At 48.0% G+C, this 14,003-nt stretch overlaps 1 protein-coding gene across 5 annotated transcripts in view; it reads right to left on the bottom strand.

Annotated features, from left to right (window-relative positions):
* TBL1X (transducin beta like 1 X-linked) overlaps nt 1-14,003 on the bottom strand; it is a 226,573-nt gene that overhangs the window by 43,058 nt on the left and 169,512 nt on the right. For 4 of the 5 annotated variants that reach the window (XM_036839112.1, XM_036839113.1, XM_036839111.1 and 1 more), the window contains exon 4: nt 12,677-12,795. The exons of the other annotated variant lie outside the window; for it this stretch is intronic. In XM_036839112.1, coding sequence (XP_036695007.1) covers nt 12,677-12,734 — 58 coding nt within the window. In that variant the 5' untranslated portion in view covers nt 12,735-12,795. The remainder of the gene's footprint in view (nt 1-12,676; nt 12,796-14,003) is intronic. 5 annotated transcript variants of the gene reach the window in all.

Raw genomic sequence — 14,003 nt, 5'->3', positions numbered from 1 at the left:
TAGTTGTGTCACGCGGGCTCAGAAGTTGCGGTGCACTGGCTTAGTTGCTCCGTGGCATGTGGGATCCTCCCAGACCAGGGCTCGAACCCGTGTCCCCTGCATTGGCAGGCGGATTCTTAACCACTGTGCCACCAGGGAAGCCCCTTGATTAAATTTTAATGGAGAAAAGTTGAAGCTATCAATTCAAAATAAAGGGTACTATCAGATATTGCATAAACAAGACATTTGAACAAACAAAATATAAACTCAATTATACTACAATTAAGAGGAACATAACAGAAATGGAGACATAGGATTGACTTTGATTGATCTGTATCTTTTTTCTCCAGCCCTCCTGAGGTATAATTGACATATACCAATGGGTAAATGTGAGGTTTACACTGTGATGCTTTGACACACGGATATACACTGTGGAAGGGTTACACAACAGACTTAACACAGGCATGGCCTCACACAACTAACCTGTGTCTACTTCAGTGAGAGCACCATGCAGTACATTATAACCTGTATCTCTGTGCTGTAATCCACTGAGCGTGACAGTTACTAAATTCTGTGAATCCTTCTAGCAAACCATAGCGCCTGAGGCGCAGCCAACAAACCACCAAAAAGGCACTGCTTCCCTCTACTGGAAGACATGAGGACATGAGATGTTACTGTTGTACATGATTACTGTTTTATTTTTATTTATTTTTTTATTTTGGCCGGGCGGCTTGCGGGATCTTAGTTCCCCCACCAGGGATCGAACCCGGGCCCCGGCAGTGAAAGCGCCGAGTCCTAACCACTGGACCACCAGGAAATTCCCTCACATGATTTTAAAGGTCCTTTCATCCTCTACTCATAGGGACAGACTATTCAGGTCTTCCTGATTTACTATTTGATGAAACTAATATTTTCCTTTATGATTTCTAAAGCAAAGGCTACCATTACCTCAGAGAAATGCTTGCCTTTACCGTTTCATAAAGATTCTCTTTCTAAATAGGGACAACATTAGCAATGTAAAAGAGCCACTGCAGTCAAAAATATTTTTAGAGACTCAGCTGAACAATAAGCCCTGAACTTGTGTTTAAATTAAGAGAGCTGAACCATTAAAACGACTTCCCGAATCCGGGGAAACGTGTCTTGCATAAGAAGGCATTCCATGGTCCCAGGAAACACAGCGGAGCCTACCGGGTGATTTGTCAGCTGCTGGGATTACAGAGGGCAATGCCGCTTAATTATTTTTGGAGATGCAATTATTCAAAAATATTAAGAGGAACACCCTTTTCCTGGTTATCTAACCTCCTCACTGGGAGTCCAAACCACCCCCCCAAAACAAAAACAAAACCCAGACTGAAGACTGCTACTCCCAATTATTTTATTATCTGCTAGAGAACGGTGCTGGCAGAGTTCCCTCTTCCTCGAGGGGAAAAATACTCTGGAAAAATTTAATAAAAACAGGGACTGCATTATGCTCACTGTTAAAGTCTACTTGAGTTCTGCAGCAGAAGGAATCAAAATGCAGCCCAAGAAGATGATAAAGAGTGAGAAAATGAGAAACCCATTACAACCCCACTTTCCAATAAAAACTAACTGGAAGAAAAAAACATCCCACAACTCAAGGATGTGTATCAGTGGTTCTCAACTGGAGGTGATTCTGCCCTCCAGGGGACATTTGGCAAAGTGGAGACATTTTTGGCTGTAACACAGGAGGGTGGGGAAGCGTTGCTGTCATCCAGTGGGTGGAGACCCAGGGATGCGGTTTAACAACCTACGATACCGATACCGGACAGCGATACTGGACAGCCGGACAGCCGCACCGCAAAGAACGACCCACCCCAAATGTCAACAGTGCTGAGGCTGAGAAACCCTGGCTCTTTCCTGTCAGGACAGGCTGACAGTCTTTTGATAATGCATGCTCTTGTGGACATTCAGAGTATCTCCAGAGATTAAGACCCTCAACTCTGCCCACCTAGTAGAATTCTTCAAGCTAAAGACCATAAGGGGATATTTAAAAACCTCGTGCAACACAGGAAAAGGGGTGGGGAAGAACACTGCATAGACTTTTATCCTCCCCGTAAAAATACAGCCCGTCCAGCACCTATGGTCCCAATCAAATGCGGAACTGCTTCTCATGACAATTACCCAGGAGGAGACAGCCAGGTGAGCACGGCATACGATGCACACCTGAGTTTGCTGAGTTCCCAAGGAAGCAAAAATTTGTGCTATGTATACATGACAACTGCTGTTCACCTTCAGATGACTTTTCATCATTTTTTCTGTTTCCAAAAGCCCCAGAAGGTTAGTGTGGCTATGCACTTCTTAGTTAATACAGCTATTGCTCGAATCCAAGTAAAATAGACACCCCATCAAAACCTAGGCCTGCACAATGGCTAATGACCTGCAAATTCTAATTATAATGTCTCGGCCTCGGTTGTATTACTGACCTTTCTGTCTCTCTCTCTCTCTCTCTCACACACACACACACACACACACACACAGCTCTGCAGACCATGGAAGTGCAAAATTATCACTGCTGTTTAATTTTTTTGTTTAATAATTTCAAGATTATCATGGACTGACAGGAAGTTGTGAAAATAGTGGAGTCCTGTGTGCCTTTCACCCCGCCTCCCCCAATGGTGACATCTTATCTCGCCCTAGGACAATATCAAAACCAAGAAGTTACATCCAGCTGACCGGTCACCTGACTGCAAACCTTCTTCAGTTTTCGCCATTTCTGATCTGTGCGTGTGTGTGTGTGCACGCGCATCACTTATGCACGTAGCGTGTATAATTTTATCCTACGTGTCCGTGTGTGATCACCTCTGCGGCCAAGACGCAGAACTCTTTCATCAGCACAGAAGAACTCCCCCAGAGCAGCCCTGTGCAGGTGGACCACCGCACCCGACCCCCGGCAGCCATCTCTGCAGGCCTGCCATTTTCAGAGCGCTCTACAAAAGCAACCGTACAGCCTGCGGCCTTTGACGACGGCTTGTTTTTTCCAGCACATCTCCTTGGAGGCTCACCCAGGCTGTGTCATGTATCAGTAATTCGTTCCCACTTATTGCTGAGTGGGACTCTGGGATATGGACATACCACAATTTGTTTAGCCAATCACAGACATTTGGGAAATCGCCAGTATACTGCTGTTGCAAAAAAAGCTGTTTTCAGTATTATTTTTAAAAAAATAACCAGATTTTTGTGGGATACCAACCTAGCTTAAAAATGACACTGTGTGCCAAGGACTCACCCCAAATGCTGTATAGTTCTATTAAAAAACCTTTAATAATGTTAAGTTATTTAACTTATTAAATAACTTGTTTAATAACTTAAAAGTTATTTAAGTTATTTAATAATGTCAAAAGTTCATAATGTTACTGTGGAATTTAAGTGGTTTCTTATCTTCCTTTTAAGACATATTTTCCAAACTCTGAAATAATCTATACACAAAACTTACCTATAATACTGTGATTTATTTAAAAGTTGTGGTTGAAATATACATGATATAAACGCACCGTTCTACCTATTTAAAGTGTCCAGTTCAGTGGCATGAAGCACATTCACACTGTTGTGCAACCATTCTCACCGTCCATCTCCAGAACCTGTTCACCTGCCCAAACGGAGACTCTACCCGCATCCCACACGAACTCCCCATTCCCTCCTTCACCTGCTGGCACCCACCCTTCCGTCTGTACGGACGTGACTCCTCCAGGGACCTCGTATAAGTGGAATCGCACAGTATCTGCCTTTCGTGACGGGCTTACTTCACTGAGTACAGGGCCCTCCAGGTCCATCCCCGTGGCAGCACGGGTCCGAGCTCCCTTGCTTCACAAGGCCGAGTAACATCCCACCGAACGGAAGCACCACACTGTGTTTCCCTCTCATCCGTCCATGGACGCTGGGTTGCTTCCACTGTGATTTTTTTAAAGAACGTTTTACCGCCCCCTCAAGGCTGAAGCTCATCTTTTCCATTGGGTTCTCCAACACATCACCCCTCCTACTACAGCAGCTCACAAATCTGAGATGAGGAGCTGGGGACAGACAGGACACTTAATGCAAACTGCTCCATCTTTAGTTGAGCAGAGATTCTAATATAATTAAACCAGAGGCCGGCAGAAGGGTATCGGTGATTTCTGACATGACTGACAGCTCCCCGCTCAGAGTATAAAAGGCCTCAGAGAAGTGTTTGCTCTACTGCTGGACTGAAACTCCCAGGAACCCTTCTTGAATCCGGAATGGTTGGATTAAGACACACTCGTCCACAGGCCCCAAGTCACCTGGGGCTTTTACAGAGGGGACCTCTTCACCCTCGCAGTCAGATGTGTGTTATTTCTCTCCTAACAGAAGCTCCATGAGGTGAATGAGAAACGTCATCTAAGTTCCGTTTGAAACTTTTAGAACCTGGCTACATGGTATTTCCCGCTCCTCCTTATTTGCAAGGATGATGTGTAACACATAACTACGTATATTATGTGATATACATGTACATTATGTAAAGCAAAGGAAACATGGTTGATTCTACCTGGCCAGTCACGTGAGTGCAGGTATCGCGGCTCTTTAGGAAAATGGTACCTGCCTAGTGTGTAGACTTTTACTTTTGAAAACCACTGATGTTCCTCTCAGAATAAGGCACATACGGCAATGCTAACATAGGCAATACATATGTGTAACAGATTGGCCTCTCGACCATGAATCATGACAGATCAGAAAGTAAATTCCAGCGTATGAGGAGTTTTCAATCCTACTCGAAAGTCTTTAAATCTCCACAATGAAGAAAGAAGTTCACCATCCTGCTGATCTGTGATATATGATAAATGAATTTCTACCATCTATCATAATGATAAGCTCCTTTTACTGTCTAAAATGTTAAAAACGACAGCCACTGGGGACACGCAGCCTGGTAACACACCCGCACCTGACAAAACATGAGGGAAACAACTTCTCACTTGTGTTTCTTGTTCACTGTTACAGTTACCACCACGGTCGTCAAGTGGTTTTGATTAAGCCTCTGTCTGTTCTTCATGGTGTGCAAATGTCAGTCACAAAACTCACAGTAGAGAAACACTTCCCCAAGTTTCGATGATGTTAATAGCCTGGGTGTGTAGTCAAATCAATGCATGGAAAGTTTTAGCATCTGCCCTAGCTGGGGCCCTGCCGGCGGGAATCCTGCTATCCACCTGGAAGCCGGCCCAGACGGACACATGTCCTGCCCACAGGCTCGGTCTTACCCACTGGAGGGCTGGCCAGGCTGCAGAGCTTCCTAGTTTCCTGCAGAAAGGTGCACTGCTGAAGGAGGAATGCGTGTGCATGGGCGGATGTTCTCTCACTCAGCAGATCTGTGGAAACCGTGACCCCGGCACACGTTCACGAAGGCTAATTTTAAACCCTAAGGGGAAGCGTAAAACTTCATCAGTATCCTGTAGATATATCTGCGGGGCACAGTGTCCTTTTACTTACTTTCCAACATGTCCTGTGCCCCAGGCACCAATTAGCTCCACAACTCGAATCTAAAACCACGGATGGTTGTGAAGTGCCTCGCTGCCAAGTGAGACTGCAGAGGATGTGGTGGCTTCTGATAAACTGGACCCACACTTGTCACACGGCCAAGCGATCCCACTCCCAGATACCAACCCAAGAGAAATGAAAACCCACGTACAACCAAAGCCTGTATGCGAACGTGTGTAGCAGCCTTAGCTGTAATCGTCAAAACCTGGGGACAACTCAAATGTTCTCACACAGGAGAAAGGACTAACTGCCCTGCACCCCTAAAATGGAGTATGACGTAGCAATAAAGAAGGAACTACTGGGCTTCCCTGGTGGCGCAGTGGCTAAGAATCTGCCTGCCAATGCAGGGGACACGGGTTCGAGCCCTGGTCCGGGAAGATCCCACATGCCGTGGAGCAACTAGGCCCGTGAGCCACAACTACTGAGCCTGCGCATCTGGAGCCTGTGCTCCGCAACGGGAGAGGCTGCGACAGTGAGAGGCCCGCGCACCGCGATGAAGAGTGGCCCCCGCTTGCCGCAACTAGAGAAAGCCCTCGCACAGAAACAAAGACCCAACACAGCCAAAAATAAATAAATAAATAAATTAATTAATTAAAAAAAAAAAAAGAAGGAACTACTGATGTACGCACCAGTGTGAACGAACGTCAAACGCACCGAGAGAGGCCAGACTGTCAAGGCTCCCTGCTGTCAGATTCCACTCCTAAGACATTCTTGCAGAGGCAAAACTACAGGGACAGGAAATAGAGCGGTGCCCGCCATGGGCTGCAGTGGGGGGAAGGGCCACGGGGGACTTTTTGGGGTGATGGAACTGTTCCGCGTCTTGATTGTGCTGGTGGTTACACAACTGTAAACGTTTGGCAAATGCTGCAAATCTGTACTCCAAAAAGGGTGAATTTTATGGCATGGAAATTATACCTTACATTAAAAAAAAAAGAAAGAAAGGAAGAAAAAGAAAAAGATGTTACAGATGAGGGTGGGGAGGGGAGGAACAGCAGCCACAACTAACAAGGAAAGGTCATGTCTGTCTTCTCCAAGGCTGCCCGCTGAGATGAACGAGAAAAAGGTCTTGTCATCATTTAACGCCATGGAGAACCTGGCCCCAAACCCCCAGACCCTCTCTCCTTTCCAGAATCAATGGTGACACTGACCCAACTCCATATGAGACCACCTTTCCCTCCATCCGTCACGGAGCTGGTCCTGTGCACACGACATAACAAAGACACTGGGGCTTGTTCGTGACAGGTCTCCAAACCCGTTCATTCAGCTCCTTCACCAGAGCCTTGGCAACTCCTGGCGGGTAACCTCCCTGGTTGTGTAAAGAGCTGCCTGCCACCAACGCTAGCGTCCACTGGGTCCCTGCCCCACTGGATCTGGGAGAACCATTTTTCTTTATAACTGAGATTTGAGGATGAGGCCCCAGAGGAAATATTTAGTATGCTTACAGAGACTCACTTATCGCATGCCCTCACTTTTCATACCGACGCTGGGCTCCTCTGCTGTATTCACAAAGAGGAGCGGGGAAGAACTCACGATTCGCCCAGCATTTGGAGGAGCTGCTGGCAGAAGCCCGGGCAGGCTGATACGCATCCACAGCGAAAGAGCACGTAAAATGCCGACCGGCTCAAACTGGTTTTGCCTTCTTAAACAGGCTGTTGACTGATCAAACCTGGAGTTATTTTACAGAGACAGCCCTGTGTCGGCACAAGACGAGAACCCATCTCCAGGATGACCCTGGAACCAAGAATCTTCAGTCTGTGGAACTCAGCGAATAGACATGTTGCCACGAGAGCCCTTCATGAAGCGAGAAACCCTTCAATAAGGAAAAACCTGGCTTCCAGCAGTGCGAGTAGCTTGTACGGACCGACTGGAGACTAGCGAGTCAGCTTCCAAGTTCAAAGCTCCCCCAACCCTTTGAGTTTTGCCCCAAACCCTGGATCAGGGAGACAGATGTGAGTCCTGCCCCTTGTCTCCTTGCGGGTTGACCTCGCAAAAGACCTCCTCCTTCTCTCAAAAGCTGGTGACACAGTACTGGCTTCTATGCGTGTTGGGCAGTGAGCCTTTGCTCGGATCATGAAGGGAACTTACGGGCTGCGTGGCACAGACGCTCTGCCACGATCTGCTTCTTAAAAACTGCCCAGACGGCAGAACTGACCACACGATTAACCGCTGCAAGGCAGAGGCCAACAGACTCCTAGCCCTCAAAACCGGACTACCGTAACTCACGCAAAAACCAACTGAGCCACTTTGGTGCCAGAGCTGGTCAAAATCTCCTCCTGCTGAGTTGAAAAGCCTTGCTTACTAGGCAGCTTCACTTACCAGGCTGCCATGAAGCGCAACTGTGAGATGTCACAAATCAACAGTATTTAGGGAGTGCTTTCTACGGGCATGGCCCTTGCTTCAGACAACCAACAGTGACAACAAGCCTTTAAGGAAAAGGCTGTGGAATATATATACAGCTGGGTGAAGGTCAGAGAAGAGTCCAAGATGATACGAACTCTGCCTCTTGAGGGCAGAAAAACAAAACAAGTCCATTTTCAAGATTCTTTCCCGAGTTTGCAGAGATGAGATGTGGATTTGCGCAACACTTTCAGGAAAGTATCATTTCAATACCCTGCCTTTCTGCTATCTGGGGGGATAAATGTTCTGTCGGGGATTATCTTACTTGCAGCTGAAAGCATCCTACCTGATATGTGATACTTTTAGTGCAGGACTCTCTGCGTCAGCTCAGGTGGCAGGACCAGGAGCACCTGTGGTTGCAGAGAACTTGTCCCTCGAGGTGGGGTGGAACACTCTGAGTCTATTCCTGGTTGTGAGGTGATGGGCAGATCTACCAGAGAACCAGGGGTCTGCCTCACTGTGGGGTCACCACCATTGACCATCTCCCTCCTCCTCCACACCCACTTTCTTCTACACACAACCTGAGGATGAAGACTACTGAAGACTTCACAACAGAGAACCTGCAACCTCTAGTAGAGAAGCCACGCTGGGAGGAGGTGAGGAATGAACCACCTACCGTAACACAGGACTTAGCTTTAATGCGTTTGATGGTGGTAAAGGAGAGAGAGCACAGATACTTAATCAAGAGACCTTTTTCTTTTTTTTTTTTAAACTAGAAAGGAGACATTAACAGGCCAACGAGAAGGTGCTCTTTGCACTTGGTGGGTGCTCAATAAATATATGCTTAACCAAAGCTTGAGATTTGAGATAAACATGTAGAACAACCCCAAAATGAACACTTACACGTTAGGCATTTCTTCTTTTGAGCATGTCCTCATGGGGTACTCGAGTCAGTCGTCAGAGGAACACAGAGTAATCTCTTAACTCCTCACTCAACCTATGGGATTTTCTCTAGGGAGTCTGACAAATTAGGACAGCAGTTCAGCAGACGTTACATACAATCAGTGTTGATGTAATTCTATACATTGCTGTCTCCCAAGTCTCCTTCTCAGTTGCCTGGTTACAGAAACTTTATCAACAAATGTGAGACAAATGTAAACAAACACCAAAAAAGGAAGTTTCGCCTTTCTGGGGGAGGAATGGAGATTTCTGTGTTTATTCAAAGAGGTCAGCAACGCTCTTGCCCCACGGCCCTAGGAACCAACCACCGGGAGAAACCTTACTCTGGGTTACACAAAAGTTTTCTTTCACACCCTTTATTTACCCTGATGTTCACAAACAGAGGGACGGGAATTTCAGCGTGTGATTTGTTTACACACTTTGACCGTGCTTTTGCCTTCATCCTATCTTTGTGCGGAGGTGTTTCTAAAAGGAAAGAATCCCAAATTCAATGCTGGACGTCTACAGGGAGACAGGGTGTGGTACATGGAATTTTCATTTGCAATTGTTTCTGGGAATCTATCAGATCAGTGCTAGGGGAACACTTGTACTCCAGGTGAGAGATTCCCTGGTTAAGTTCTGAGGTTAAGGTATCAGAGCAGTGGTGGTGATTTCCCTGATTTACAGGGGTGAGGCAGTGCCTATTTTGTTTTGCTTATCAACTTTTTATACTATGTTCTGGCAACAGCTAGTCCAAATGTTTGAGTGTATATGTAGAAAGAACGTGTACTTTCCATGAATAATGGCTAGCTGGGGTCGCTAGCAGAGAGAGAGATCCAGGCTTGGGTGGAGAGAGGTTTATTTATAACACGCTGCATGCCCGATGTATTTCATCCCTTTTCCCCAGGATAACCTTTTTTTTTTTAAATTTATTTATTTTATTTTTTGGCTGCATTGGGTCTTTGTTGCTCTGCACAGGCTTTTCTCTAGTTGTGGCGAACGGGGGCTACTCTTCCTCGTAGTGCACGGGCTTCTCACTGTGGTGGCTTCTCTTGTTGCGGAACACCGGCTCTAGGCGCTGCAGGCTTCAGTAGCTGCAGCATGCGGGCTCAGTATTAGTGGCTCGCGGCTCTAGAGCACAGGCTCAATAGTTGTGGCGCACGTGCTTAGTTGCTCCACGGCATGTCGGATCTTCCCGGACCAGGGCTCGAACCCATGTCCCCTGAATTGGCAGGCGGATGCTTAACCACTGCGCCACCAGGGAAGCCCCAGGATAACCATTTTTCCAGTGGGTAATAATGTGTTCAAGAATCAGAATCGAGCCATTTGGTTTGCCTGCAAGGCCTGCCCATCACACCCTTCCGGGCTGACCCTGAAAGAGCCTGTCCCAGGGGCCCACAGTTGGTTCACCCTGAGTCCTAGCACGTGTGTTTCTCGCAAGTGGGACCTGGGAATTGGCTTCCTTCTTGAAAAATCAAGTTGCAGAATATATACAACAGAACACCAAGTGTATAAAGCTTAAATGTGCGCAGAACAAACTGTTATAGGTTGAATTGTGTCCCTGCAAATTCATATGTTGAAGTCCTACCCCCCAGTACTCCTCAGAACGTGACATTATTTGGAAACAGGGTTACTGCAGATGTAATTAGTTAAGATGAGGTTGTACTGGAATACCGGGAGCCCCTAATCCAATATGACTGTGTCTTTACAAAAGGAGAAACCTGACAAATTTAGACAGAGAGGAACATGCACACAGGGAGAATGCCACGTGAAGGTGAAGGCATGTATCAGGGGATGATGCACCTACAAGCCAAGGAGAGCCAAAGACAGCCGGGAGAGCACCAGAAGCTGGGAGAGAGGCTGGGACAGACTCTGTCACAGCCCTCACAAGGAACCACGCCAGCTGACACCGTGCTTTCAGACTGCTGTCCTCCAGAACACTGAGATGACATATTTCTGTTCAAGCCACCCCACCAAATCACCCCACCCCCATATATACACACCATATGTGTACACCAGCCCATACATACCCTCCCCGTGCTGGGGGCCAAGAACCCCAAATCACCCCACCCCCATATATACACACCATATGTGTACACCAGCCCATACATGCCCTCCCCATGCTGGGGGCCAAGAACCCCAAATCACCCCACCCCATATATACACACCATATGTGTACACCAGCCCATAAATGCCCTCCCTGTGCTGGGGGCCAAGAACCCCAAATCACCCCACCCCATATATACACACCATATGTGTACACCAGCCCATAAATACCCTCCCCGTGCTGGGGGCCAAGAACCCCAAATCACCCCACCCCCATATATACACACCATACGTATACACCAGCCCATAAATGCCCTCCCTGTGCTGGGGGCCAAGAACCCCAAATCACCCCACCCCCATATATACACACCATATGTGTACACCAGCCCATACATGCCCTCCCTGTGCTGGGGGCCAAGAACCCCAAATCACCCCACCCCCATATATACACACCATACGTATACACCAGCCCATAAATGCCCTCCCTGTGCTGGGGGCCAAGAACCCCAAATCACCCCACCCCCATATATACACACCATATGTGTACACCAGCCCATACATGCCCGCCCAGTGCTGGGAGCCAAGAACCCCAAATCACCCCACCCCCATATATACACACCATATGTGTACACCAGCCCATAAATGCCCTCCCCGTGCTGGAGGCCAAGAACCCCAAATCACCCCACCCCCATATATACACACCATATGTGTACACCAGCCCATACATGCCCTCCCTGTGCTGGGGGCCAAGAACCCCAAATCACCCCACCCCCGTATATACACACCATATGTGTATACCAGCCCATACATGCCCTCCCTGTGCTGGGGGCCAAGAACCCCAAATCACCCCACCCCCATATATACACACCATATGTGTACACCAGCCCATACATGCCCTCCCTGTGCTGGGGGCCAAGAACCCCAAATCACCCCACCCCCATATATACACACCATATGTATACACCAGCCCATACATGCCCGCCCAGTGCTGGGGGCCAAGAACCCCAAATCACCCCACCCCCATATATACACACCATATGTATACACCAGCCCATACATGCCCGCCCAGTGCTGGGGGCCAAGAACCCCAAATCACCCCACCCCCATATATACACACCATATGTATACACCAGCCCATACATGCCCTCCCTGTGCTGGGGGCCAAGAACCCCAAATCACCCCACCCCCATATATACACACCATATGTGTACACCAGCCCATACATGCCCTCCCCGTGCTGGAGGCCAAGAACCCCAAATCACCCCACCCCCATATATACACACCATATGTATACACCAGCCCATACATGCCCTCCCTGTGCTGGGGACCAAGAACCCCAAATCACCCCACCCCCATATATACACACCATATGTATACACCAGCCCATACATGCCCTCCCTGTGCTGGGGGCCAAGAACCCCAAATCACCCCACCCCCATATATGCACACCATATGTATACACCAGCCCATAAATGCCCTCCCTGTGCTGGGGGCCAAGAACCCCAAATCACCCCACCCCCATATATACACACCATATGTGTACACCAGCCCATACATGCCCGCCCAGTGCTGGGGACCAAGAACCCCAAATCACCCCCGCCCCTCACCATATCTATCACAACTGCTCTTGATCTTAATTCCAGTCTGATTTCACGTGAACAGAAATATCAAGGGCAAGACGAGCACACTGCCTCCTCCCACCCCAGGAGTGGGACGGCCCAGAACCGTCTCATCCCCCCGTAAGCCTCTGAACACGAGTGTTGTGAGCTCTCCTATTCCACAGGCTGGGTGTGCGAGCAGTGAGCGGCCGGCTGCTCGCTCTGCACCCGGCCTGCGGGAGGGGATGCCCCACAGACAGGAGCCGCCCTCTTACCTGACTCCTGGAGGTACCGATACACCAGAAAGTTCACCTCGTCACTGGTTATGCTCATCTTAGCCCCACCTCGCGGCGATGAGGTCTTCACGAAGCGGGGGCCGCCTTCTGTGGGAAAGCTGAGACGAGAAAGTGGAGAGAGTTTTGAAACACTGCCTGTATATTTTCTTTTTTTATTGCGTTCTTTTTGAGATGATTGAAAAATAGAATACTCAGGATGTTGTACATGGGAAGGTAATTAATGCCTGATCCGGGTTGTATGTTGTGATTGCATAAAGATTTTATAATTGTGTGTGTGTGTGTGTGTGTGTGTGTGTGTGTGTGTGTGTGTGTGTGTGTACAGACACATTCATACAGGTGAAAATTTTCCCAAAAAGATGAGTTGGTGTATTTTATAATGCTGGGATGGACTCATATATAAACCACTAATGGAGACAAACTCAGGGGCCACAGAAAATGAGAACAAACACTGACTTTTTATTCACTAAAAATCCCGTGTGCGTTATGATCACAACGCAGTTGACAGCGAGCTTGAATGGAATCCTGACGCGCAGTGGGACAGACGCGGCTGCCTTCGATGCCGCCCTTCCCTAGACCGATGGGGAAGACTACCGGGTAGGCCAGCAGTCACATCGACATCCCCAGGCAGGGCGACCAGGGGGTCTGGAAAACACCTGTGGTTCTGAAGCAGTGATTAATCATAACGGCTTCCACTCATAAAAGTTCAGTGATGAACCTGACCGTCACTGAACCTATAGGGTGCACATGGCCCTGAGAAGGCAGACACACGTCAGTGAGGAGCTAAGTCAGCGTGTGTGTCACCCTGACATGACTTCTATACAGAGGTCAGGTGTCAGAAAGCCACCCCGTGGACACAGAGAGAACCTACATCGTTTGTATTCTGCCACAGAACTGCCTGCATCAGTCTGGCCGAGACCGCAGTACCGGGAAGGCAGGTAGAAACCTGGGGGAGGAGTGAGGGGATGATGAGAACTTCGGAAGCTTCTGTGTCTGAGGCAGACAAGAAGAAAGAGCCTAATTTTCTTCACAATCCTAAGTCAGACCTATGAGCACCCTGGCCCAAAGAGGACAGAAGTCCATCAAATAGAACTCTTTTATCCACAGATAGAACAGAATTCACACATGTGTAAGAGCATTCACTCCAAATGGCAGTGGCCAAGAAGGGCCACAACTTCCTTCAACTATGTCATCAATACCGAACATTTCAGGCTGTTTGGAAACTGTCTTCAGAGTCCATGCCATATGTTTTCAGGCATCTTCATGGTGGCAAATCTTTCATTATTGAATTACAATTAAATTTCCATTT

This window comes from Balaenoptera musculus, chromosome X (genome assembly GCF_009873245.2).
Source record: "Balaenoptera musculus isolate JJ_BM4_2016_0621 chromosome X, mBalMus1.pri.v3, whole genome shotgun sequence".
Lineage (NCBI taxonomy): Eukaryota > Metazoa > Chordata > Mammalia > Artiodactyla > Balaenopteridae > Balaenoptera > Balaenoptera musculus.
Note: the sequence above shows the minus strand (reverse complement) of the source record. Positions and strands in the feature narration are given on the sequence as shown.